The sequence below is a fragment of the Lampris incognitus genome, chromosome 18 (assembly GCF_029633865.1).
Source record: "Lampris incognitus isolate fLamInc1 chromosome 18, fLamInc1.hap2, whole genome shotgun sequence".
In the NCBI taxonomy this organism is placed as follows: domain Eukaryota; kingdom Metazoa; phylum Chordata; class Actinopteri; order Lampriformes; family Lampridae; genus Lampris; species Lampris incognitus.
The window spans coordinates 5,640,110-5,660,922 of record NC_079228.1 but is presented as its reverse complement, the minus strand read 5'-3'; the positions used below and the strand labels follow the sequence as shown (position 1 = coordinate 5,660,922).

The window sequence follows — 20,813 nt, the reverse complement described above, 5'->3', positions numbered from 1 at the left end:
CTTTTGCTTCCTAATCTCTCTCTCTCATCACGTTAATGAGGTACACCAGCTTAACTGCTTTACTGTTGCTGTGATGTAATGAATCGCCGTACATATGACATCACTTCCTTAATCACCACCTCCTCCGTAGGGTGTCTGGGCTCAGCCTTGGAGACAGGGTGAGGAGTTCAGACATCCGGAGGGAGCTCGGAGTAGAGCCGCTGCTGTGTTGAGATGGTTTGGGTATCTGATCAGGATGCCTCCTGGGCGCCTTCCTTTGGAGGTTTTCCGGGCACGTCCAACTGGGAGGAGACCCCGGGGTAGACCCAGAACTCGCTGGAGGGACTACTTGTCCAATCTGGCCTGGGAACGCCTTGGGATCACCCAGGAGGAACTGGAGGGCGTTGCTGGGGAGAGGGACGTCTGCAGTGCCCTACTTAGCTTGCTGCCACCGCGACCCGACCCCGGAGAAGCGGCCGATGATGAGATGAAATGAGACATCGCTTCCTTAATAGTAGTAATGTGTGTTACTGAAGGGACAGCTGACTCTTCTCTTCATTCATGGAACAACAGAGGGTGAGAAAGTGTAAAGCTCAAGTGTCAGCATCTCAACAACATCCCATCTTGTTGTCCTGAGCGTCCCATTGGTCTCTTTACAACCCGGGACCCTCAAACCCTCATGTCCCTCTGGGCTGCACTAGTTACATCACCAAACTGGGTGAGTGGAGGAGGTCAGAGGTCATAGATCGACAACAAGACCTGGCAGTTTAGGCGTTTTTCCATTGGTAATTGTTTTTCAATCCCTGCCCATGGGATTCAGTTTAGCTTGAAGTCCTCAGTGCTCTGCTGGGCACTTTGAGTATTCTAGGTGAGCGTGTAAATCAAGCTAATTACAAGCTAAGTGTGTAGATGCCAGTATATCCAGTATGAGTCGCCAAGCTGTCTGACTCATGCAGCATGTTGCAGTCCGGGAGAGGGTTCACGGGCTGGATCACTATGTATTTATATAGAAAGCCTCTTTACTTTGTCATTGTAGGTTACAATGAATTTCATCCGCCATATTTAACTCGTCCTGTTGTATAGGAGCAGGGTGCAGCTGCAGCACCCAGGAACCAACTCCAGTTCGTCTTTCCCTTGCCTTGCTCAGGGGCACAGGCAGGAGTAGTAACCCTAACATGCATATCTTTTTGATGGTGGGAGGAAACCCACACAGTCACGGGGAGAACATGCAAACTCCACACAGAAAGGACCTGGGATGGCCTGGGGTTTGAACCCAGGACCTTCTTGCTGTAAGGAACAGTGCTAACCACTGGGCCACCGTGCTGCCTGTATTTATTCGTGTGTTTTTGTTGAATAAATATTGTCAGTCTGAAACGGGACAAATTAAAGTGTGTTTTGCAGACTAAGTTATTTGGTTTCTGTGAACTTGACAGCGAGAAGTCTGACACATGAAGGCACTGGTACGTTCATCGTTTCCCCAAAATGTAGTATTTCCTGAACTCCAGCCAGAGGGCCAGATGTTTGCTGTATCTTCTGCAGGTTCAGCCATGGTATCACTGGACCCTGCAAGACTGCAGTCACTACATCAAGTATTTTGAGACATGATAAGTATTGAATTTGAAAATTATTTGTTCAAACATGGTTCATTCATTCATTTTGCCCACCACACTTCTGCCCATCATCCATCAGGGCAGAACATCATCCATCATCCATCAGGGTAGAACATCATCCATCATCCATCATCCATCAGGGCAGAACATCATCCATCATCCATCAGGGCAGAACATCATCCATCAGGGTAGAACATCATCCATCAGGGCACAACATCATCCATCATCCATCAGGGTAGAACATCATCCATCATCCATCAGGGCAGAACATCATCAATCATCCATCAGGGCACAACATCATCCATCAGGGCAGAACATCATCCATCATCCATCAGGGTAGAACATCATCCATCATCCATCAGGGAAGAACATCATCCATCATCCATCAGGGCAGAACATCATCCATCAGGGTAGAACATCATCCATCAGGGCACAACATCATCCATCAGGGCAGAACATCATCCATCATCCATCAGGGTACAACATCATCCATCAGGGTAGAACATCAACCATCAGGGTAGAACATCATCCATCAGGGCAGAACATCATCCATCAGGGTAGAACATCATCCATCAGGGCAGAACATCACCATCATCCATCAAGGCAGAACATCATCTATCAGAGTAGAACATCATCCATCATCCATCAGGGCACAACATCATCCATCAGGGCAGTACATCATCCATCATCCATCAGGGTAAAACATCATCCATCAGGGGAGAACATCAACCATCAGGGTAGAACATCATCCATCAGGGCAGAACATCACCATCATCCATCAGGGCAGATCATCATCCATCATCCATCAGGGCAGAATATCATCCATCAGGGTAGAACATCATCCATCAGGGCAGAACATCAACCATCAGGGTAGAACATCATCCATCAGGGTAGAACATCACCATCATCCATCAGGGCAGAACATCATCTATCAGGGTAGAACATCATCCATCATCCATCAGGGCACAACATCATCCATCAGGGCAGTACATCATCCATCATCCATCAGGGTAGAACATCATCCATCAGGGGAGAACATCACCATCATCCATCAGGGCAGAACATCATCCATCATCCGTCAGGGTAGAACATCATCAATCAGGGGAGAACATCATCCATCATCCATCAGCGGAGAACATCAACCATCAGGGTAGAACATCATCCATCAGGGCAGAACATCACCATCATCCGTCAGGGTAGAACATCATCCATCATCCATCAGGGCAGAACATCATCCATCATCCATCATCCATCAGGGTAGAACATCATCCATCAGGGCAGAACATCATCCATCATCCATCAGGGTAGAACATCATCCATCAGGGAAGAACATCATCCATCATCCATCAGGGTAGAACATCATCCATCATCCATCAAGGTAGAACAGCAGGGGAACATCCAGCCGACTTTTATGTGACACAGCTGTGATGTTTTCATTGAAAGCAGCGTGGTGAAGGTATCTTGGCAACATGCTGACATGAAATCCAGTATTGGTCTGAGGTTTAATTAGACTGTTAAAACGAGCCGCTCTCGTGAGAGCAGACATAACAGAAGAGCAGACCTGAACCAGTCCTCCTGAACCAGTCCTCCTGAACCGAACCAGTCCTCCTGAACCAGTCAACTGGTTTCTTCACTTCATGAGGTTTCAAATGTGTTTCGTCCGGGTCTAATAAAGAGCTGGGCCTTCAGAACCTGTCTCCAAGACTGTTGCATTATGGGATACACAAACGTTTCCTACTACTACAGTAACCATGATACACACTGGTACTGGTATTAAGCATGTATGTACTGATATTACAGTACGTATGTATGTATGTACTAGTATTACAGTATGTATGTACTGGTATTGCAGTAACCATGATACACACTGGTACTGGTATTACAGTATGTATGTACTGGCATTACAGTACGTACTATGTATGTACTGGTATTGCAGTAACCATAATACACACTGGTACTGGTATTAAGTATGCATGTATTATTATTACAGCATGTAAATATGTACTGGTATTACAGTATTTATGTACTGGTTTTACAGTAACCATGATATACACTGGTACTGGTATTACTGTATGTATGTACTGGTATTACAGTAACATAATACACACTGGTACTTGTATTAGTGTGTGTATGTATTTACTGGTATTACGGTAACCATGATACACACTGGTACTGGTATTACAGTATGTATTTACTGGTATTACGGTAACCATGATACACACTAGTACTGGTATTACAATATGTATGTACTGGTATTACGGTAACCATGATACACACTGGTGCTGGTATTACAGTATGTATGTACTGGTATTACAGTAACTATGATACACACTAGTACTGGTATTGTCACGTATCTGGAAAAACCCAAAAGCAGATGGGGCAACCAGGTAAGGGAAGAAATCAAGTCTTTATTGAAGTGGCCGATCCCAGGGGTAGAGCAGGAGTTGGCTCAGTGGCAGGTAGACTGGCAGGCTGAAGTCCATGAATGGCAACGTTCCAGCGAAGACTGGTCCACAGTGGAGGCTTCTTAAGGATGAGGGCGATTGCTTGATGGCCAACAGGTGTGCCGGGGTGAAGGAGGGGTGAGCAGGTGTCAAGGGAGAGGGGCTGTGACAGTACCCCCCCTCCGAGGGGCGCCCCCGAAGACCCATCAGGCCCGTCAGGGTGCATCCTGTGGAAGTCCCGGACGAGGTTCGCATCCAGGACAAGTCGACGAGGGACCCAACACCTTTCCTCCAGGCCATATCCCTCTCAGTCAACGAGATACTGCAGGCCGCGACCGCGGGGACGAGAGTCCAGGAGAGGACGAACAGTGTAAGCAGGATGATCGTTGATCATACGATGAGGTGGGGGCGGGGGGGCCGGAGGAACTAGAGGGCTGGTAGAGACAGGTTTGAGGCAGGACACATGGAAGGAAGGATGAACCCGAAGAGTGCGGGGCAGCTTCAGACGGACCACAGAGGGGTTAATGACTTTGACAATGGAAAAGGGACCAATATACATGGGGGACAGTTTTTTAGCGTCCGATTTCAAGGGTAGGTCCTTGGTAGAGAGCCATACCTGGTCACCGGGGGAGTAGTCAGAACATCACAGGGGTGCGATGACGATTCGCCAAGCGCTGGTAACGGCCGGAGGCCAACGGACATGGGCCTGGACAGACGGAACCGGAATGTCTACCCCCTGAGAAGGAAAAAGGGGAGGCTGATAGCCGTAAAGGCATTCAAAAATGGGACAACCCAGTAGCAGACGATGGCAGGGTGTTATGGGCATATTCTACCCAGGGAAGTTGTGAGGACCAAGAGGATGGGTTGGCAGATACCAGACAGCGGAGAACAGTCTCCAATACCTGGTTGGCCCTCTCGGCCTGGCCGTTGGTCTGAGGATGGAACCCCGATGACAGGCTGACGGTGGCACCGATGGCAGAGCAGAAAGCCTTCCAGACAGCAGAAGTGAACTGGGGACCACAGTCAGACACTATATCACGGGGAATACCGTGGATCCGGAAAACCTCCCTGACAAGCAGATCTGCAGTCTCTCGGGCCAAAGGCAGTTTAGACAAGGGCAAAAAATGAACAAATTTACTGAAGCGATCAACAACAGTCAGTACAACGGTGTTACCGTCGGAGGCGGGCAGACCAGAGACGAAATCCAAGGACAGATGCGACCAGGGACAGTGTGGAACAGGCAGGGGGAGCAGCAGACCGGCACTGGCCCGAGTGGAGGGCTTATTCTGGGCCCAAACAGGCCAGGCAGAAACAAAAGACCCAGTATCCTCCGTCATGGAAGGCCACCAAAACCACCTACGGAGGACGGCTAGGGTACGGGTTACTCCAGGATGGCAGGTAAGTTTGGAAGAGTGAGCCCACTGCAACACACTAGATTTAACAGCATCTGGAACAAACAAGCGCCCGGGGGGACCGTTACCTGGGTCGGGCTGAGTCTGTTGTGCTGCCATGACCTCCCTTTCAATGTTCCAGGTGACAGCCGCAGCCGCAACCACACAGGTAGAGGGAACGATGGTGTCAGGTTGGAGCTTGGGCTCAGACTCCTTCCCATGCACACGAGCGCCCACCTGGCTTGGCGCAGGTTGAGTCGCTTTGCTGACTGGATGTATTCCAGGTTCTTATGGTCAGTCCACACTATAAAAGGAAGCTCAGACCCCTCCAGAAAATGTCTCCATTCCTCCAGTGCCAATTTAACTGCCAGGAGCTCACGATTCCCCACGTCGTAGTTCCTTTCAGCTGAGGAGAGACGATGAGACAGGAAGGCACAGTGGTGTGTCTTGTCATCCTCACTGGATCGCTGAGAAAAGACTGCCCCCACCCCAATCTCAGAGGCGTCCACTTCCACAACGAACTGCTTGGTTGGGTCTGGCTGTATGAGGATAGGAGCTGTGGTGAAGCGGTGCTGGAGGGCTTGGTAAGCTGCCTCTGCTACAGGGGTCCACAGGAACTGTCTGGAGGTGGAGGTAAGAGCAGTTAGTGGGGCCGCAACACGGCTGTAATTGCGGATGAACCATCTGTAGAACTTGGCAAAACCGAGGAACCTCTGAAGCTGCTTACGGCTGGTCGGGCTTGGCCACTCAAGAACCGCTCTGACCTTGGCAGGGTCCATTCTCACCTGCCCACAGCCACGATGTAGCCCAGGAAGGTGACTGAAGGAGCATGAAATTCGCACTTCTCTGCTTTTACGAAAAGGCGGTTCTCCAGAAGTCGTTGAAGGACTTGGCGGACGTGCATGACATGCTCTGACAGGTCTCTGGAAAAAATCAGGATATCATCCAGGTAAACAAAAACGAAACGATCCAACATGTCACGTAGGATGTCATTGACCAGACTCTGGAAGACAGCTGGGGCATTAGTGAGACCAAACGGCATCACCAGATATTCAAAATGCCCCAGGGGGGTGTTGAAGGCAGTTTTCCATTCATCTCCGTCTCGAACCCGGACCAGGTGGTAAGCATTGCGGAGGTCTAGTTTAGTGAACACTGTGGCTCCCTGGAGAGAATCAAAAGCAGAAGTCATGAGGGGCAGAGGATACTTATTCTTGACCGTGATGTTATTGAGGCCTCTATAGTCAATACACGGCCGGAGGGTCTTGTCCTTCTTGGCCACAAAAAAGAACCCCGCACCAAGGGGTGACAATGAAGGGCGAATAAGACCAGCAGCCAAGGAGTCCTTGATGTACCTCTCCATGGACTCCTGCTCAGGCTTGGAGAGGCTATATAGACGGCTGCTGGGGAGGGGAGCACCCGGCAGTAGGTCAATAGCGCAATCACAGGGGCAATGAGGAGGCAGGGAGAGAGTTTGCTGTTTGTTGAACACGGCTTGGAGGTCATGGTACTCTGGAGGCACCAGTGACAGGTCAGAGGTCTCAGGGCTTGACACCTGACAGGGGACAGACTGAGGCAGAGCAGACTGGAGGCATGGCATGACAGACGGGACTCAAACTTGAAATTCTGGCCGATGACCAATCAATATGGGGACTATGCTTAACCAGCCAGGGATGACCAAGTATAATGGGAACAAATGGAGAATAGATAACAAAAAACTTAACTCCTCTTGATGGTTTCCCGACAAGAGGAGGCGCACAGGCTCGGTCTTAGAGGTTATCCGGGCCAGGAGACGTCCATCCAGGGCATTAGCTTCAAGAGGCTGGTCCAGACTCACAGCGGCAAGACCTAACTGCTTCACAACACTTGCATCCAAAAAGCTTTCATCAGCTCCAGAGTCAATTAAAGCCAAAAGTTTAGTGGACTGACCTTTAAAACTGATGGTAGCTTGCAACTGGGTACGTGGACGAGGAGACAGAGGGCAGACAGTTGGGCTCACGAGGATGCGGCCGAGTTGCATCGGCTCCGAAGCTGGGGAAGAATCACGCCTCGGGCTTTCTCGGAGGACGTCAACCTCAGTCGAGCGAGCTCGGCCCCCAGAGTTTGGAGGTGTGGCCCTTGGAAAGTTGTTGTGAACAGGAAAGCGGCGCGTCCTCTCTCTCCTCCGCTCCCGGAGAAGGGGTGTCCACACGAATGGCCAGGGTAACCAATTCCTCCAACCCTCCAGGCTCCGGGTAGGAAACCAATTCGTCCTTTATGGATTCGCTTAGACCGTTGGAAAACCCGGCCTGGAGGGACTCGTTGTTCCATCCGCTCTCCGCTGATAGCGTACGGAACTCAACTGAGTAGTCAGCGACGCTGCGGGAACCCTAGCGGAGAGAGGTCAGTCTTTTTGAAGCATCCTTTCCCCGCACGGGATGATCAAAAACCTGGCGAAAAGCAGTGGTGAACTCAGCGTAGGGTGAGGAAGTGGGTCCCGCATCTCCCACAATCCAGAGCGCTTCCCCGGAGAAGACCCATGATGTAAGCGACTTTGGCTCCATCCGTGGAATATGACTGGGGCTGCTGGTTAAACACAATCTCACACTGCATCAGAAAAGGGCGACAAAGTCCAAAATCTCCATCATACTTATCGGGCGGGGCAACCCATGGTTCCTTAGCCGAAGTTGATGGCGCTGAGGGCGGCGGAGCTGGAGGGGCGGGTCCCGGGCTAGCGGAGGCACTAAGTTGGGTCTGGATTCTGGAGATCTTTGAGCTGAGCTCACGGAGGGCGTCAGCCATCCTCTGTAGCACCTGGCTGTGCTGGCCGAGGACCGATTCCTGGTTGGTTACAGTCTGGCAGACCGTGGCCAGGTCTGTGATGGAACGGTCTGCTGGGTCCATAGTGGCTGGAACGTACTGTCACGTATCTGGGAAAACCCAAAAGCAGACGGGACAACCAGGTAAGGGAAGAAATCAGGTCTTTATTGAAGTGGCCGATCCCAGGGGTAGAGCAGGAGTTGGCTCAGTGGCAGGTAGACTGGCAGGCTGAAGTCCATGAATGGCAACGTTCCAGCGAAGACTGGTCCACAGTGGAGGCTGCTTAAGGGTGAGGGCGATTGCTTGATGGCCAGCAGGTGTGCCGGGGTGAAGGAGGGGTGAGCAGGTGTCAAGGGAGAGGGGCTGTGACAGGTATAGTGTGTGTATGTATGTACTGGTATTACAGTAACCATGATACACACTGGTACTGGTATTACAGTATGTATGTACTTGTAGTGATTATAGGGATACATATTTCCCCTTATTGAGCTAGTAGGAACGTTTATTTACAGCTGCTGTTTTCTCGGTTCGTGTTTACAGTGATACACTTCCGCTGCGCCGGTTTTTGTTGTTCTTGTTATGGTGAAGGAATAATTGGTGCACGTTGTGTAGCCGAAAGAGAAAGTTGTCACGACTCCTGCTTGAGCTCCTCTACACTGGTGACCCCGACGTTTGTCTCTTGGTAGTTATCAGAGACAATCTTTCAAACGAACATGGTTGACGAAATCAACGCGGTTTCTCTCAAATTGCCAGAGTTCTGGGAGTCATCGGCAACGACATGGTTCGCCCAGGCGGAAGCGCAGTTTGCTATCCGCAAAATAACGGATGATGCTACTAAATACTACTACGTGGTATCGGCGATCGGATGTTTGACTGCAACTAGAGTGGTGACTCTCCTTACAAATCCTCCGGCGGCAGACAAATACAAGGGGCTCAAAGACCACCTCTTGAAGATTTTTGAACTTTCCGACGCCGAGAGGTCCCACCGTCTCTTTTCTCTGCAAGGCTTGGGTGACAGCAAGCCATCCGAGCTCATGGACAAAATGCTGAATCTGCTGGGACCGGCGCACACACCTGATTTCCTCTTTGTACAACTGTTTCTGCGACAACTGCCTGCTCAGGTGCGGACCGCTTTGGCTAACACCAGCATTACCGATTGCCGCAAGCTAGCTGAAGAAGCTGACAAGTTCTTCCTGGCCAGCCAACAGCAGCGCTGCGCGTCCGCGCTCACCCCTGCCCACCCCCACACGCCACCACCTGGTGACTCAATGGTGGTCGCTGCGGCAACCCCCGGTCGGCGACAGGAGCCCGGCTTGTGCTTTTACCATGCAAAGTTCGGGGCCAAGGCGAAAAAGTACAACTCCCCGTGCAATTTCAGCTCGTCGGGAAACGCCAAGGCCGGCGCTCACTAGTGGCCATGGGCGTCGGCGTGGAGGACAGCAGGCTACTTTTCCTGCAAGACTCCATCTCGGGGCGGCGTTTCCTATGCGACACTGGGGCGCAGGGGAGTGTTGTACCTGCATCAAGTGTGGACGCCCTGTCGGGCGCTCACGGCCCTCCCATGGAAGCTGCTAACGGCAGCTCTATCCGTATGTACGGCACGAGGCACATTGACATGTGTTTTAACGGACAGCGGTTCAGCTGGGATTTTGTCACCGCCAACGTGGCATTTCCCCTCCTCGGTGCAGATTTCATTTGTGCTCATGGGCTGCTGGTGGACGTCAGGAATCGACGCCTGATTGACGCCATCACCTTCGCTTCACACGCGTGTACACTCAGCGATACAGGCTCCGTCAGGCTGTCCAGCATGCTCTCCAACGAGGAAGTGTTTCTCCGTCTTCTCTCTGAGTTCCCTGACCTCACTCAGCCCACATTCTCGTCATTTATGACCAAACATGGGGTTGAGCACCACATCGTCACCACTGGCCCACCGGTGTACGCCCGAGCTCGGCGCCTCGACCCGACCAAGCTCTCTGTCGCCAAGGCGGAGTTTGAGAACATGGAGCGCCTCGGCATCATCCGTCGCTCCAGCAGCCCGTGGGCTTCACCCCTCCACATAGTGCCTAAGCCTGGCATTGGGTGGCGTCCATGTGGTGACTACCGTCGGCTCAATGACGCAACAACACCGGACCGCTACCCGGTCCCTCACATCCAAGATTTCTCCACCCACCTGGCTGGGAAAGTGATCTTTTCCAAGGTGGACCTCGTCCGTGGATACCACCAGGTGCCCGTCCATCCCGCTGATGTCCCCAAAACGGCTGTGACAACTCCGTTCGGACTGTTCGAGTTCCTGCGCATGCCGTTTGGGCTCAAGAACGCCGCGCAGTCCTTCCAACGCATCATGGACTCAGTGTTGCGGGACCTGCTTTTCCTCTTTGTGTACCTGGATGACATCCTGGTCGCTAGCGCCTCCGTGTCCGAGCACTTGTCCCACCTCAGAGCCCTTTTTGAGAGGCTCAGCCTGCACAGGTTGATAGTTAACCCGGCCAAATGCCAGTTTGGTCTGAGCACCATCGACTTCCTGGGCCACCGGGCCACCAAGGACGGGGCGGCCCCCCTTCCATCTAAGGTGGAGGCCGTCGCAGACTTTCTACGCCCACACACGGCCCAGTCCCTCCGGGAGTTCATTGGCATGGTGTCCTTCTACCACCGGTTCATCCTCCGGGCTGCCGATCTCCTCCGCCCCCTGTATGAGGCTCTGAAGGGCACAGCCCCCAAACACGCCGGGGACTGGTCTGCAGAGAGGGACAAGGCTTTTAAGGATGTGAAGGCCGCCCTGGCTGACGCGGCGATGCTGGCACACCCTGTGTCTGGAGCGCCCATCGCCATCACGACAGATGCTTCGGACTACGCTGTTGGCGCGGTTTACGAGAGGTGGGTGAGCGGCGCGTGGCAGCCGCTTGCCTTCTTCAGCCGGCAGTTGAACCTGAGAGAGCGCAAATACAGCACCTTTGATCGTGAGCTGCTTGGCCTTTTCCTCGCTGTTAGGCACTTTCGTTTCCTACTGGAGGGCCGTCAGTTCACGGCTTTCGTCGATCACAAACCGCTGGTGTTCGCGATGGCCAAGGTGGCAGAGCCGTGGTCAACTTATGCTACGTTCAGACCAAAGGAGGCGCGAATTTTTTGGGCGGCGCGAACGCATGCAAAGTCAATGGGAGGAGGCGAATGGGCGGAATAATTCGCGGCGAAATTACGGGCGGCGCGAATTGGGCGAATCGAGCGACGAACGCGCCTTCGCGGGAGTTCAAAAATGTCCAACTCGGGCGAAGATTTCGCCAGGCGGTAGCCAATCACCTTCAAGTAGGGTTAGAACCCGCCTTCATGTTGGGAAAGAATACACGCCCCCTACCCAGAATTCTTTTCGGACGCCGTCCAAACGCAACTCCTGAACGAGCCGGTGAAATTCGCCAAGCTGGGCACGTCTCCGGTTTATGCTATGAACCCAAACCGAACGCTGACGCCGGTTTCGGCGGCGCAAGTTGATATAAAGCAGAGCCACCGCAACTGATCTCTGTCGCTCATCCATGATGATCACAAGTAAACAAAAACTGCTCGTGTGTGGTATTTGTTGTGTGCGGTCTAGCAAACTTGCTAGCAGCGTTGGTGTAACTAGACTGCTTGTTGTGACGTCAACACAGCGAATTCGCGTTCTGTTCGAACACACCTGGCGGAGCTGGCGGCCAAACTCTGGCGAACAAAGCGGCGCCAACTCTCTCGCCGCCTTTGGTCTGAACGTAGCATCAGAGTTTACCACCGACGTGAGGCATGTCGCTGGGAAGTCCAACCCAGTCGCCGACTGTCTCTCCAAGACTGTTGCATTATGAGATACAGATGGCCTGGTCAGCCAGGCCGCCGACCCAGGAGTGCAGGCATGCAGGACCGCCGTCACGGGGCTGCAGTTGGAGGATGTGGCTTTCGACGACGCCGGCGCCACGCCCCAATCGTCTCCAGGTCAAGGAAAGGTTCAGCTCCAAAGCACAGAACAGCACCTCTTCTCCTTACAGCGTCAAACATGACATCCCAGTCCCTGATGACTGCAGACTAGGCAGCACTATCTTCCAGAGTACTAAAGATGACGACAAAGTGGGGCTTTCCATCGAAGATCGGCTGTTCATTGAGTTCATGGACAGAGAGATGGTGATGGACGACGCCAACAGCTGGGTGGTGCCTCTCCCATTCCGATCCCCTCGTCGACGGCTCCCGAACAATCGAGACCAAGCTCTCAGCAGACTTACCTCTCTCCGCCGCACCCTGGAAAGAAAGCCTAAGATGAAAGCCGACTTCGTCACCTTCATGCAAATCATCTTTGATCACGACCAGGCCGAGTTGGCCCCACCACTACCGGAGGGAAGTGAGTGCTGGTACTTACCTATCTTCGGCGTCTACCACCCTCAAAAGCCAGACAAGATTAGGGTTGTCTTCGACTCCAGCGCTCAACATTACGGCATCTCCCTGAACAAGGTGCTACTTACCGGCCGGATCTGAACAACAGCTTGCTGGGAGTCTTGCTGCGCTTCCGAAGAGAAACAGTGGCTGTCATAGCAGACATCGAGCAGATGTTTCACAGCTTCGTCGTTCGAGAAGACAACAGAGATTTCCTGCGTTTCTTGTGGTTTAACAACAACGACCCCAACGAAGAGATTGTCGAGTATCGCATGAAAGTCCACGTATTCGGCAACTCACCATCCTCAGCTGTCGCAATCTATGGACTTCACCGAGCAGTAGAACACGGCTCCAGGGAACACGGAATGGATGCCAAACACTTCGTGGAACACGACTTCTACGTCGACGACGGCCTCAAGTCGCTCCCGTCAGCCACAGAAGCCATCGACCTGTTGAAAAGGACACATGAGATGCTTGCTGCCTCAAACCTGAGACTCCGTAAGATAGCGTCAAACAGTTCTGATGTCCTGGAGGTCTTCCCTCCAGAAGACCATGCAAAGGGACTGCAAAACTTGGACTTCGACGACAACTCCACCCTCATCCAACGCAGCCTGGGACTCAGCTGGGAACTCAAGCACGACATCTTCACCTTCAGAGCAACGGCCACAGAGAAGCCCTTCACCCGCAGAGGTGCTCTAGCCACGGTGAGCAGCTTGTTTGACCCCCTCGGTCTCGTCGCTCCAGTTGTCATTCAGGGAAAGTTTCTGCTGCAAGAACTCACCTGCAATGAAGCTCTCAACTGGGATACCCCTCTACCAGATGAAAAGGAAGCAGAATGGAGGATGTGGAAAGATTCATTACAAGACCTGAAAGACATCAGGATACCAAGAGCATACACTCCCACGACCCTATCTACCGCGCAAAGGAATGAGCTCCCCGTCTTCTCTGACGCTTCAGTGAAGGCTATCGCCGCGGTATATAGCTTACCTCAAGGTGATCGACAGTGATGGAGAGTGTCATGTCGGTTTTGTCCTGGGAAAGGCGAAACTGGCGCCTCCGTCCGCTCATACTATCCGAAGACTGGAGCTCGGCGCCGCCGTGCTGGCAGTGGAAATGGCAGAGCTGGTGGAGAGGGAGTTGGACATCAGTGTAGACACGATGCGGTTCTACACAGACAGCAAAGTTGTCTTAGGGTACATATACAACCAGACCAGGCGGTTCTATGTGTACGTCTGCAACAGAGTGCAGCGAATCAGGAAGTTCACCAAACCAGAACAGTGGAGCTACGTCCACGCAGCTGAAAACCCAGCGGATCATGCTACCCGATCGGTACCTGCCGCCGAGCTAACAAAAACTACATGGCTCACAGGACCCCCTTTCCTCTCCCTGCCTGACGGTGTTCACACTCCTGAAGAGGAGCCTCACGAACTCGTCGACCCGGATTCTGAGAGTGAGGTGTGCTCTCATGCCACGACTCTCTCCGTCCCTCCAACTAACCTGGAATCTCATCGCTTTGAGCTGTTCTCCTCATGGAAGTCTCTTGTGCGAGCTATCGCATCCCTAAGCTTGGGGTCTTCCACAAACCCTAACAGTACGAACTGACCACTGTTAGGGTTTGCGGAAGACCCCAAGGGCACGACACCAGACAGAGATGGGATTAGCCGAAAACTGGCGTACTTTATTCCTTACGTGTACAAATAGTCAAACACAGGGAGGCAATGAGCGACAAGAAAAATGGAAAGTCCAAGGGGAAAAACTCGCTGGTAATCCAAAACGGGAACACGGCAGGATACTTCCACGGGGAAACTTTGCAAGGGAAAACATAAACCAAGGGCTGGGGTGAGTTCGGAGAGAAAAGGACCATGAGGGAAGAGTAGCCGCTACTGCGAGGAGGTTGCAACACGAACTGACAACGGGCGCGTGGGAGGCCACCAAACTTAAGCCCAGCCCTGACGGCTAAGCCCGGCCCTGATGAGCTGATTGGGCCACGGCGCGGGGTGAGCGAGCCGTAACAGTACCCCCCCCTCCAGCAGCTAGAGGCGGCCTCCGCCGCGGTGAGAGATCTTCAGACTCGGGTCCAGCCCCACCAGGCCTGTGTGGGTAACCTGACGAGCCAGCAGGCGGCGTCGGCGAGCCAACAAGCAGAGATCCTGCGGCAGTTGCAAACCATCACGGCAGCTCTCACCATCCAGCCGCCGGGCCAGCCTGCCCCTGGAGTCGTGGGTAACCCGCCCCCTGGGCCCGCTGCCCCGGTTAACCCTGTGGGGCTCAACACAGTTCCCCGGGAGCCCTGCCTCTTCAGCCCACGACCATTTGATGGCGACTTTGAGACCTGTGCCACGTTCATCATGCAGTGTGAGCTGGTCTTCCTGCACCAACCCAGCATGTTCACGTCTGATGCTGCCCGGGTCGCCTACATGACCAACCTGCTCACAGGCCGAGCAGCTCAGTGGGCCATTGCTTCCTGGTCCATGAAGGCCAGTTTCTGCCTCACCTACGAGGCCTTTGAGGCGGAACTACGGAAGGTTTTCCCCCATCCAGTCGGTGGCCAGGACCCTGGTGCTCGGCTGAGCAGTATCCAGCAGGGCAGTGGCAGTGTCACAGACTACTCGGTGGAGTTCAGGCTGGCCGCAGCTGAGAGTGGCTGGAACGACCAGTCACTTCGGGTCACCTTCCGGAGAGGTCTCAGCGAGGCTGTCAAGGACCAGCTAGCCACCCGGGAGGAGCCCACCTCCCTTGAGGACCTGATCAAGCTCACCATCCGCATCGACGGACGCCTCCGGGAGAGGAGGCGCGAGCGAGCCCTGCGTGGATCCCCGTCCATTCCCCAGTCGTCCAGCACTCCTAACAGGACCCCTACTCCTGCTCGCCCCACTTTCCCCGTTTCTCCCCCCGCACCCCAGACCACGACGGGGGAGGAACCTAGTATGCAGCTGGGGCGCACGCGCCTTAGTCCGGCCCTTCTGGCCTCTACTGTGGCCAGAAGGGGCATCTGATCAGCGGCTGCCCCACTCGGCCAAAAGACTAGGCTCACTGGGGCCCCGGGAGATCCTAGTGAGCCGCCTTTCCTGTTCCCGCCGTCCTGCCCCACAGAACCATCTTGTTAGCATTACCCTGGCCTGGGCTGACCAGCGGCTCACGGTGGGTGCACTCCTCGACTCGGGGGCTGATGAGTGTTTCCTGGACTCAGAGTTTGCTGCCCAGGCTAACATCCCGCTAGAGACGCTGGAGAAGCCCATGGAGGCCTTCGCGCTGGACGAGCGCTGCCTGGCCAGCGTCACCCAACGCACCCACCCTGTCTCTCTCACCATAGAAGGTAACCATGTGGAGAGACTTCGGTTCTTCATCATCCAATCCCCGTTAGTCCCTGTGATCCTAGGGCGCCCCTGGTTCGTGCAGCATGAGCCACACATCGCCTGGGCCTCCGGTACCATCATGGAGTGGAGCTCCTCCTGTCATGCCCAATGTCTCCAGGCTGCTCCCGCCCCATCCCCCCGACGTGCCCCTAGTGCCCCGCCTCCCGACCTCTCCTCTGTTCCCCCTGAGTACCATGACTTAGGTGAGGTTTTCAGCAAGACCCGGGCCCAATCTCTTCCTCCTCATCGGCCTTATGACTGTGCTATCGACCTGCGCTCTGGGGCACCCCTTCCCAGCAGTCGTCTGTACAGTCTGACCTTCCCCGAGAAGGCTGCGATGGACAAGTACATCTCTGAGTCCTTGGCAGCGGGGCTCATTCTGTCCTCGTCCTCCCAGGTGGCAGCTGGATTCTTTTTCGTGAAGAAGAAGGAAGGGGCCTCCGACCCTGCATTGACTATCACCAACTCAATGAGATAACCGTCAAAAACAAGTACCCCCTTCCTCTCATGAGTTCCACCCTTGAGCCCCTCACCCAGGCTTACAGTCTTCACTAAGCTGGACCTCCGGTGTGCCTATCATTTGGTCCGGATCCGGAAAGGGGACGAGTGGAAGACAGCCTTTAAGATGCCCCTGGGTCATTATGAGTACCTGGTCATGCCGTTCGGCCTCACCAACGCCCCGGCGGTATTCCAGGCTCGCATGAATGACATTCTCCGCGACATGCTCGATGAGTTTGTGGTGGTCTACCTAGAGGACATCCTCATCTTCTCCAGGACTCGAACGTCTCCTCCGGAATCGGCTCTTCGTCAAGGCAGAGAAGTGCCGGTTCCATTCCCCTTCCGTTGACTACCTGGGCTTCGTCGTTGAGAGGGGACAGACCGGGCCGACCCCCGCAAGATCCAGGCTTTTGTGGACTGGCCCGATCCCACATCACGGAAGGAATTACAGAGCTTCCTCGGTTTGCGAACTTCTATCGGAGGTTCATCCGGAACTTCAGCCGCGTGGCAGAACCTCTCACCAGGCTGACCTCCCCCTCCCAGCCGTTCATCTGGTCCCTGGCTGCCCGCTCTGTGTTCCAGTCCCTCAAGGAGAGGTTCACCAGCGCCCCGGTCCTGCTCCACCCCAACCCCAAGAGGCAGTTCATCGTAGAGGTGGAAGCTTTGGACACCGGGTTGGGGGCTGTCCTCTCCCAGCGGTCAGCGTTTGACCAGAAGGTCCACCCATGCGCCCTCTTCTCTCGCCGGTTCCTCCCCGCCGAGGAGAACTACGAATTCGGGAACCGGGAGCTGCTGGCAGTGGTGGCTGCTTTGGAGGAGTGGCGCCATTGGCTGGAGGGGGCGTAACAGCCGTTCACCATCTGGACGGATCATAAGAACTTGACGTTCATTCGGGCAACCAAGCACCTCAATGGTCAGCAGGCACGGTGGGCCAGCTTCCTCAGTCGGTTTGACTTCACACTGACTTATCGCCCCGGGTCCCGCAACACGAAGGCAGACTCCCTGTGCCGACAACACCCGAGGAGGGATCCAGCTACAGAGGAGCCGACTCCCGTCCTTCCTGAGGCCAGGGTGGTTGGTGTGGTTACCTGGGGCATCGAGACCGTGGTCAGGCAGGCGTTGCGCTCCCATCCCACCCCGAGCCACGTCCCTCCACGCCGCCTGTTCGTCCCGGACGCAGTCCGGCCCCGGGTTCTCCAGTGGGGCCCTGCCAGTCAGTTTGTTTGCCACCCGGGTGTCCACCGCACCTTCACCTTTCTGGCTCGGCGTTTCTGGTAGCCCACCATGAGGATCGACGTCAGGGACTTCGTAAGGGCCTGCTCCGTCTGTGCTCGCAGCAAGGCCTCTTACCAGGCACCCGCGAGTCTGCTGCAGCCCCTCCCAACTCCAAGCCGGCCCTGGTCCCATGTGGCGTTGGATTTTGTCTCCGGACTGCCTCCCTCCCAGGGTAACACTGTGATCCTGACAGTGGTGGACCGCTTCAGTAAGGGAGTGCACCTGGTCGCCCTCCCCAGACTCTCATTGGCTTCTGAGACGGCGGACCTCCTGACGAGCCACGTGTTCCGCCTCCACGGCCTTCCCCTGGACGTCGTCTCGGACCGAGGGCCCCAGTTCGTCTCCCGGGTATGGCGGGCCTTTTGTAAGGGGTTGGGTGCCTCTGTTAGTCTCTCCTCTGGCTATCACCCACAGACTAACGGGCAGACGGAGAGGATGAACCAGAGCGTGGAGTCTGCCCTCCGGTGCGTGGCCGCCAAGAAGCCCAGCTCCTGGAGCCGGTTCTCCCCTGGGTCAAGTATGCCATCAACTCCCTGGTCAGCTCTGCCACCGGCCTCTCACCTTTTGAGGTGTCCCTGGGCTACAAGCCACCTCTCTTTGCTGCGCAGGAGTCGGAAGTGGCAGTTCCCTCCGTGCAGGCCCATCTGAACCGGTGTCGTCGCGTCTGGGAGGTGACCAGAGCTGCTCTGCTCCGGGCAGCTGAGCGCGCCAGTCGGGGAGCCAACCGACGCCGGTCCCCAGCGCCTACGTACCAACCAGGCCAAAGGGTGTGGCTGTCCTCGAAGGATCTCCCGCTTCAATCCACCGCGAAGAAGCTGGCTTCCTTGAAGACCCATCCCGTGGTTCATGTGTCTCGGGTTAAGCCTGTCTCCCACAGTCCTCTGATGCCTCCGGCCCCGGCTCCGCCTCCCCCTGAGATCGTGGATGGGCACCCCCAGTGGAAGGTCCGCCGGCTGCTGGACGTCCGGCGCCGAGGACGGGGGTTCCAGTATTTGGTGGACTGGGAGGGCTACGATCCGGAGGAACGTAGCTGGGTCTTCCGCCAGCTCATCCTGGACCCTGGGCTGCTCACTGAGTTCCATCATTCCCATCCCGAGAAGCCGGGCAAGTCGCCTGGTGGCTCCCGTAGAGGGGGGGGGGCACTGTTACGGCTCGCCCACCCCGCGCCGGCAGCCAATCAGCTCATCAGGGCCGGGCTTAGCCGTCAGGTCTGGGCTTAAGTTTGGTGGCCTCCCACGCGCCCGTTGTCAGTTCGTGTTGTGACCTCCCCGCAGTAGCGGCCACTCTCCTTCCACGGTCCTTTTCTCTCCGAACTCATCCCAGCCCTTGGTTTATGTTTTCCCTTGCAAAGTTTCCCCGTGGAAGTATCCTGCCGTGTTCCCGTTTGGATTACCCGCGAGTTTTCCCCCTTGGACTTTCCGTTTTTCTTGTCGCTCATTGCCTCCCTGTGTTTGACTATTTGTACGCGTAAGGAATAAAGTACGCCAGTTTTCGGCTAACCCCATCTCTGTCTGTAGTCGTGCGCTTAGGGTCTTCCACAAACCCTAACAGGAAGTACACATGATAAAAAGTACAGACTCTGGAAGTACACACGATAAAACGTAAAGACTCTGGAAGTATGAATGATAAAAAGTAAAGACTCTGGAAGTACATATGATAAAAAGTAAAGACTGGAATTATGAATGGTAAAAAGTAAAGACTCTGGAAGTATGAACGATAAAAAGTAAAGACTCTGGATGTATAAATGATAAAAAGTAAAGACTGGAAGTACACATGATAAAAAGTAAAGACTCTGGAAGTACACATGATAAAAAGTAAAGACTCTGGAAGTACACATGATAAAAAGTAAAGACTCTGGAAGTACACATGATAAAAAGTAAAGACTCTGGAAGTACACATGATAAAAAGTAAAGACTCTGGAAGTGGACATGATAAAAAGTAAAGACTCTGGAAGTACACATGATAAAAAGTAAAGACTCTGGAAGTACACATGATAAAAGGTAAAGACTCTGGAAGTACACATGACAGAAAGTAAAGACTCTGGAAGTACACATGATAAAAAGTAAAGACTCTGGAAGTACACATGACAGAAAGTAAAGACTCTGGAAGTATTAAATTATAAAAAGTAAAGACTCTGGAAGTGCACGTGATAAAAAGTAAAGACTCTGGAAGTATTAAATTATAAAAAGTAAAGACTCTGGAAGTACACATGATAAAAAGTAAAGACTCTGGAAGTATTAAATTATAAAAAGTAAAGACTCTGGAAGTACACATGATAAAAAGTAAAGACTCTGGAAGTATTAAATTATAAAAAGTAAAGACTCTGGAAGTACACATGATAAAAAGTAAAGACTCTGGAAGTACACATGATAAAAAGTAAAGACTCTGGAAGTACACATGATAAAAAGTAAAGACTCTGGAAGTACACATGATAAAAAGTAAAGACTCTGGAAGTATTAAATTATAAAAAGTAAAGACTCTGGAAGTATTAAATTATAAAAAGTAAAGACTCTGGAAGTGCACGTGATAAAAACCGCTCGAGCAGCGCGTCTGCCCAGCGATGCGCGGAAAGAGAAGCGCTTCACTGCAGCCAATAAGAGAGCGCGATGCTTCAGAGACCCGCCCCCTGCGTCACGTGGTAACCCCCCCCCCCCATTCCGCCCAGTGCGTTTGACTGTGGGACGCTGACCGTCCGCCTCAGTGCGTTGCGGTTGTGTATTGTGTCGGGAGCTGGCCGCCGGGCACCGTGTGTAAGTCCTTCCAGTGTTGGTCCAGGACGCGTCTCCAGGCGGCTGAGCGTCGGGGCTCGCTGGGAATGTTCGAGATGGGCTGCGCCGGGTTCACCTGCTCCAGACATGCCCTGTGCGTGCTGAACATCCTCTACGTGGTGAGTGCCCGGCCCGTGCGCCATATGGAGCGCGGCGCTGCCTGCCTGTCTGTCTGTCTGTCTGCACAGGATGCTGCCTCCTTCCATCACACCTGTCTGTCGCACCTTGTCGTGGGTCCGTCGGAAATACGGCGAGGTGGCGGACTGTTTCTCTTCCTTTGTTTTAGTCGGTCGTTAAGCCTTGACTGGAAGTA

At 53.8% G+C, this 20,813-nt stretch overlaps 1 protein-coding gene across 1 annotated transcript in view; it reads left to right on the top strand.

Annotated features, from left to right (window-relative positions):
• Positions 1-20,406: 20,406 nt before the first annotated feature.
• tspan13b (tetraspanin 13b) overlaps positions 20,407-20,813 on the top strand; it is a 6,497-nt gene continuing 6,090 nt past the window's right edge. The window contains exon 1 of the mRNA XM_056298665.1: positions 20,407-20,619. Coding sequence (XP_056154640.1) covers positions 20,548-20,619 — 72 coding nt within the window. The 5' untranslated portion in view covers positions 20,407-20,547. The remainder of the gene's footprint in view (positions 20,620-20,813) is intronic.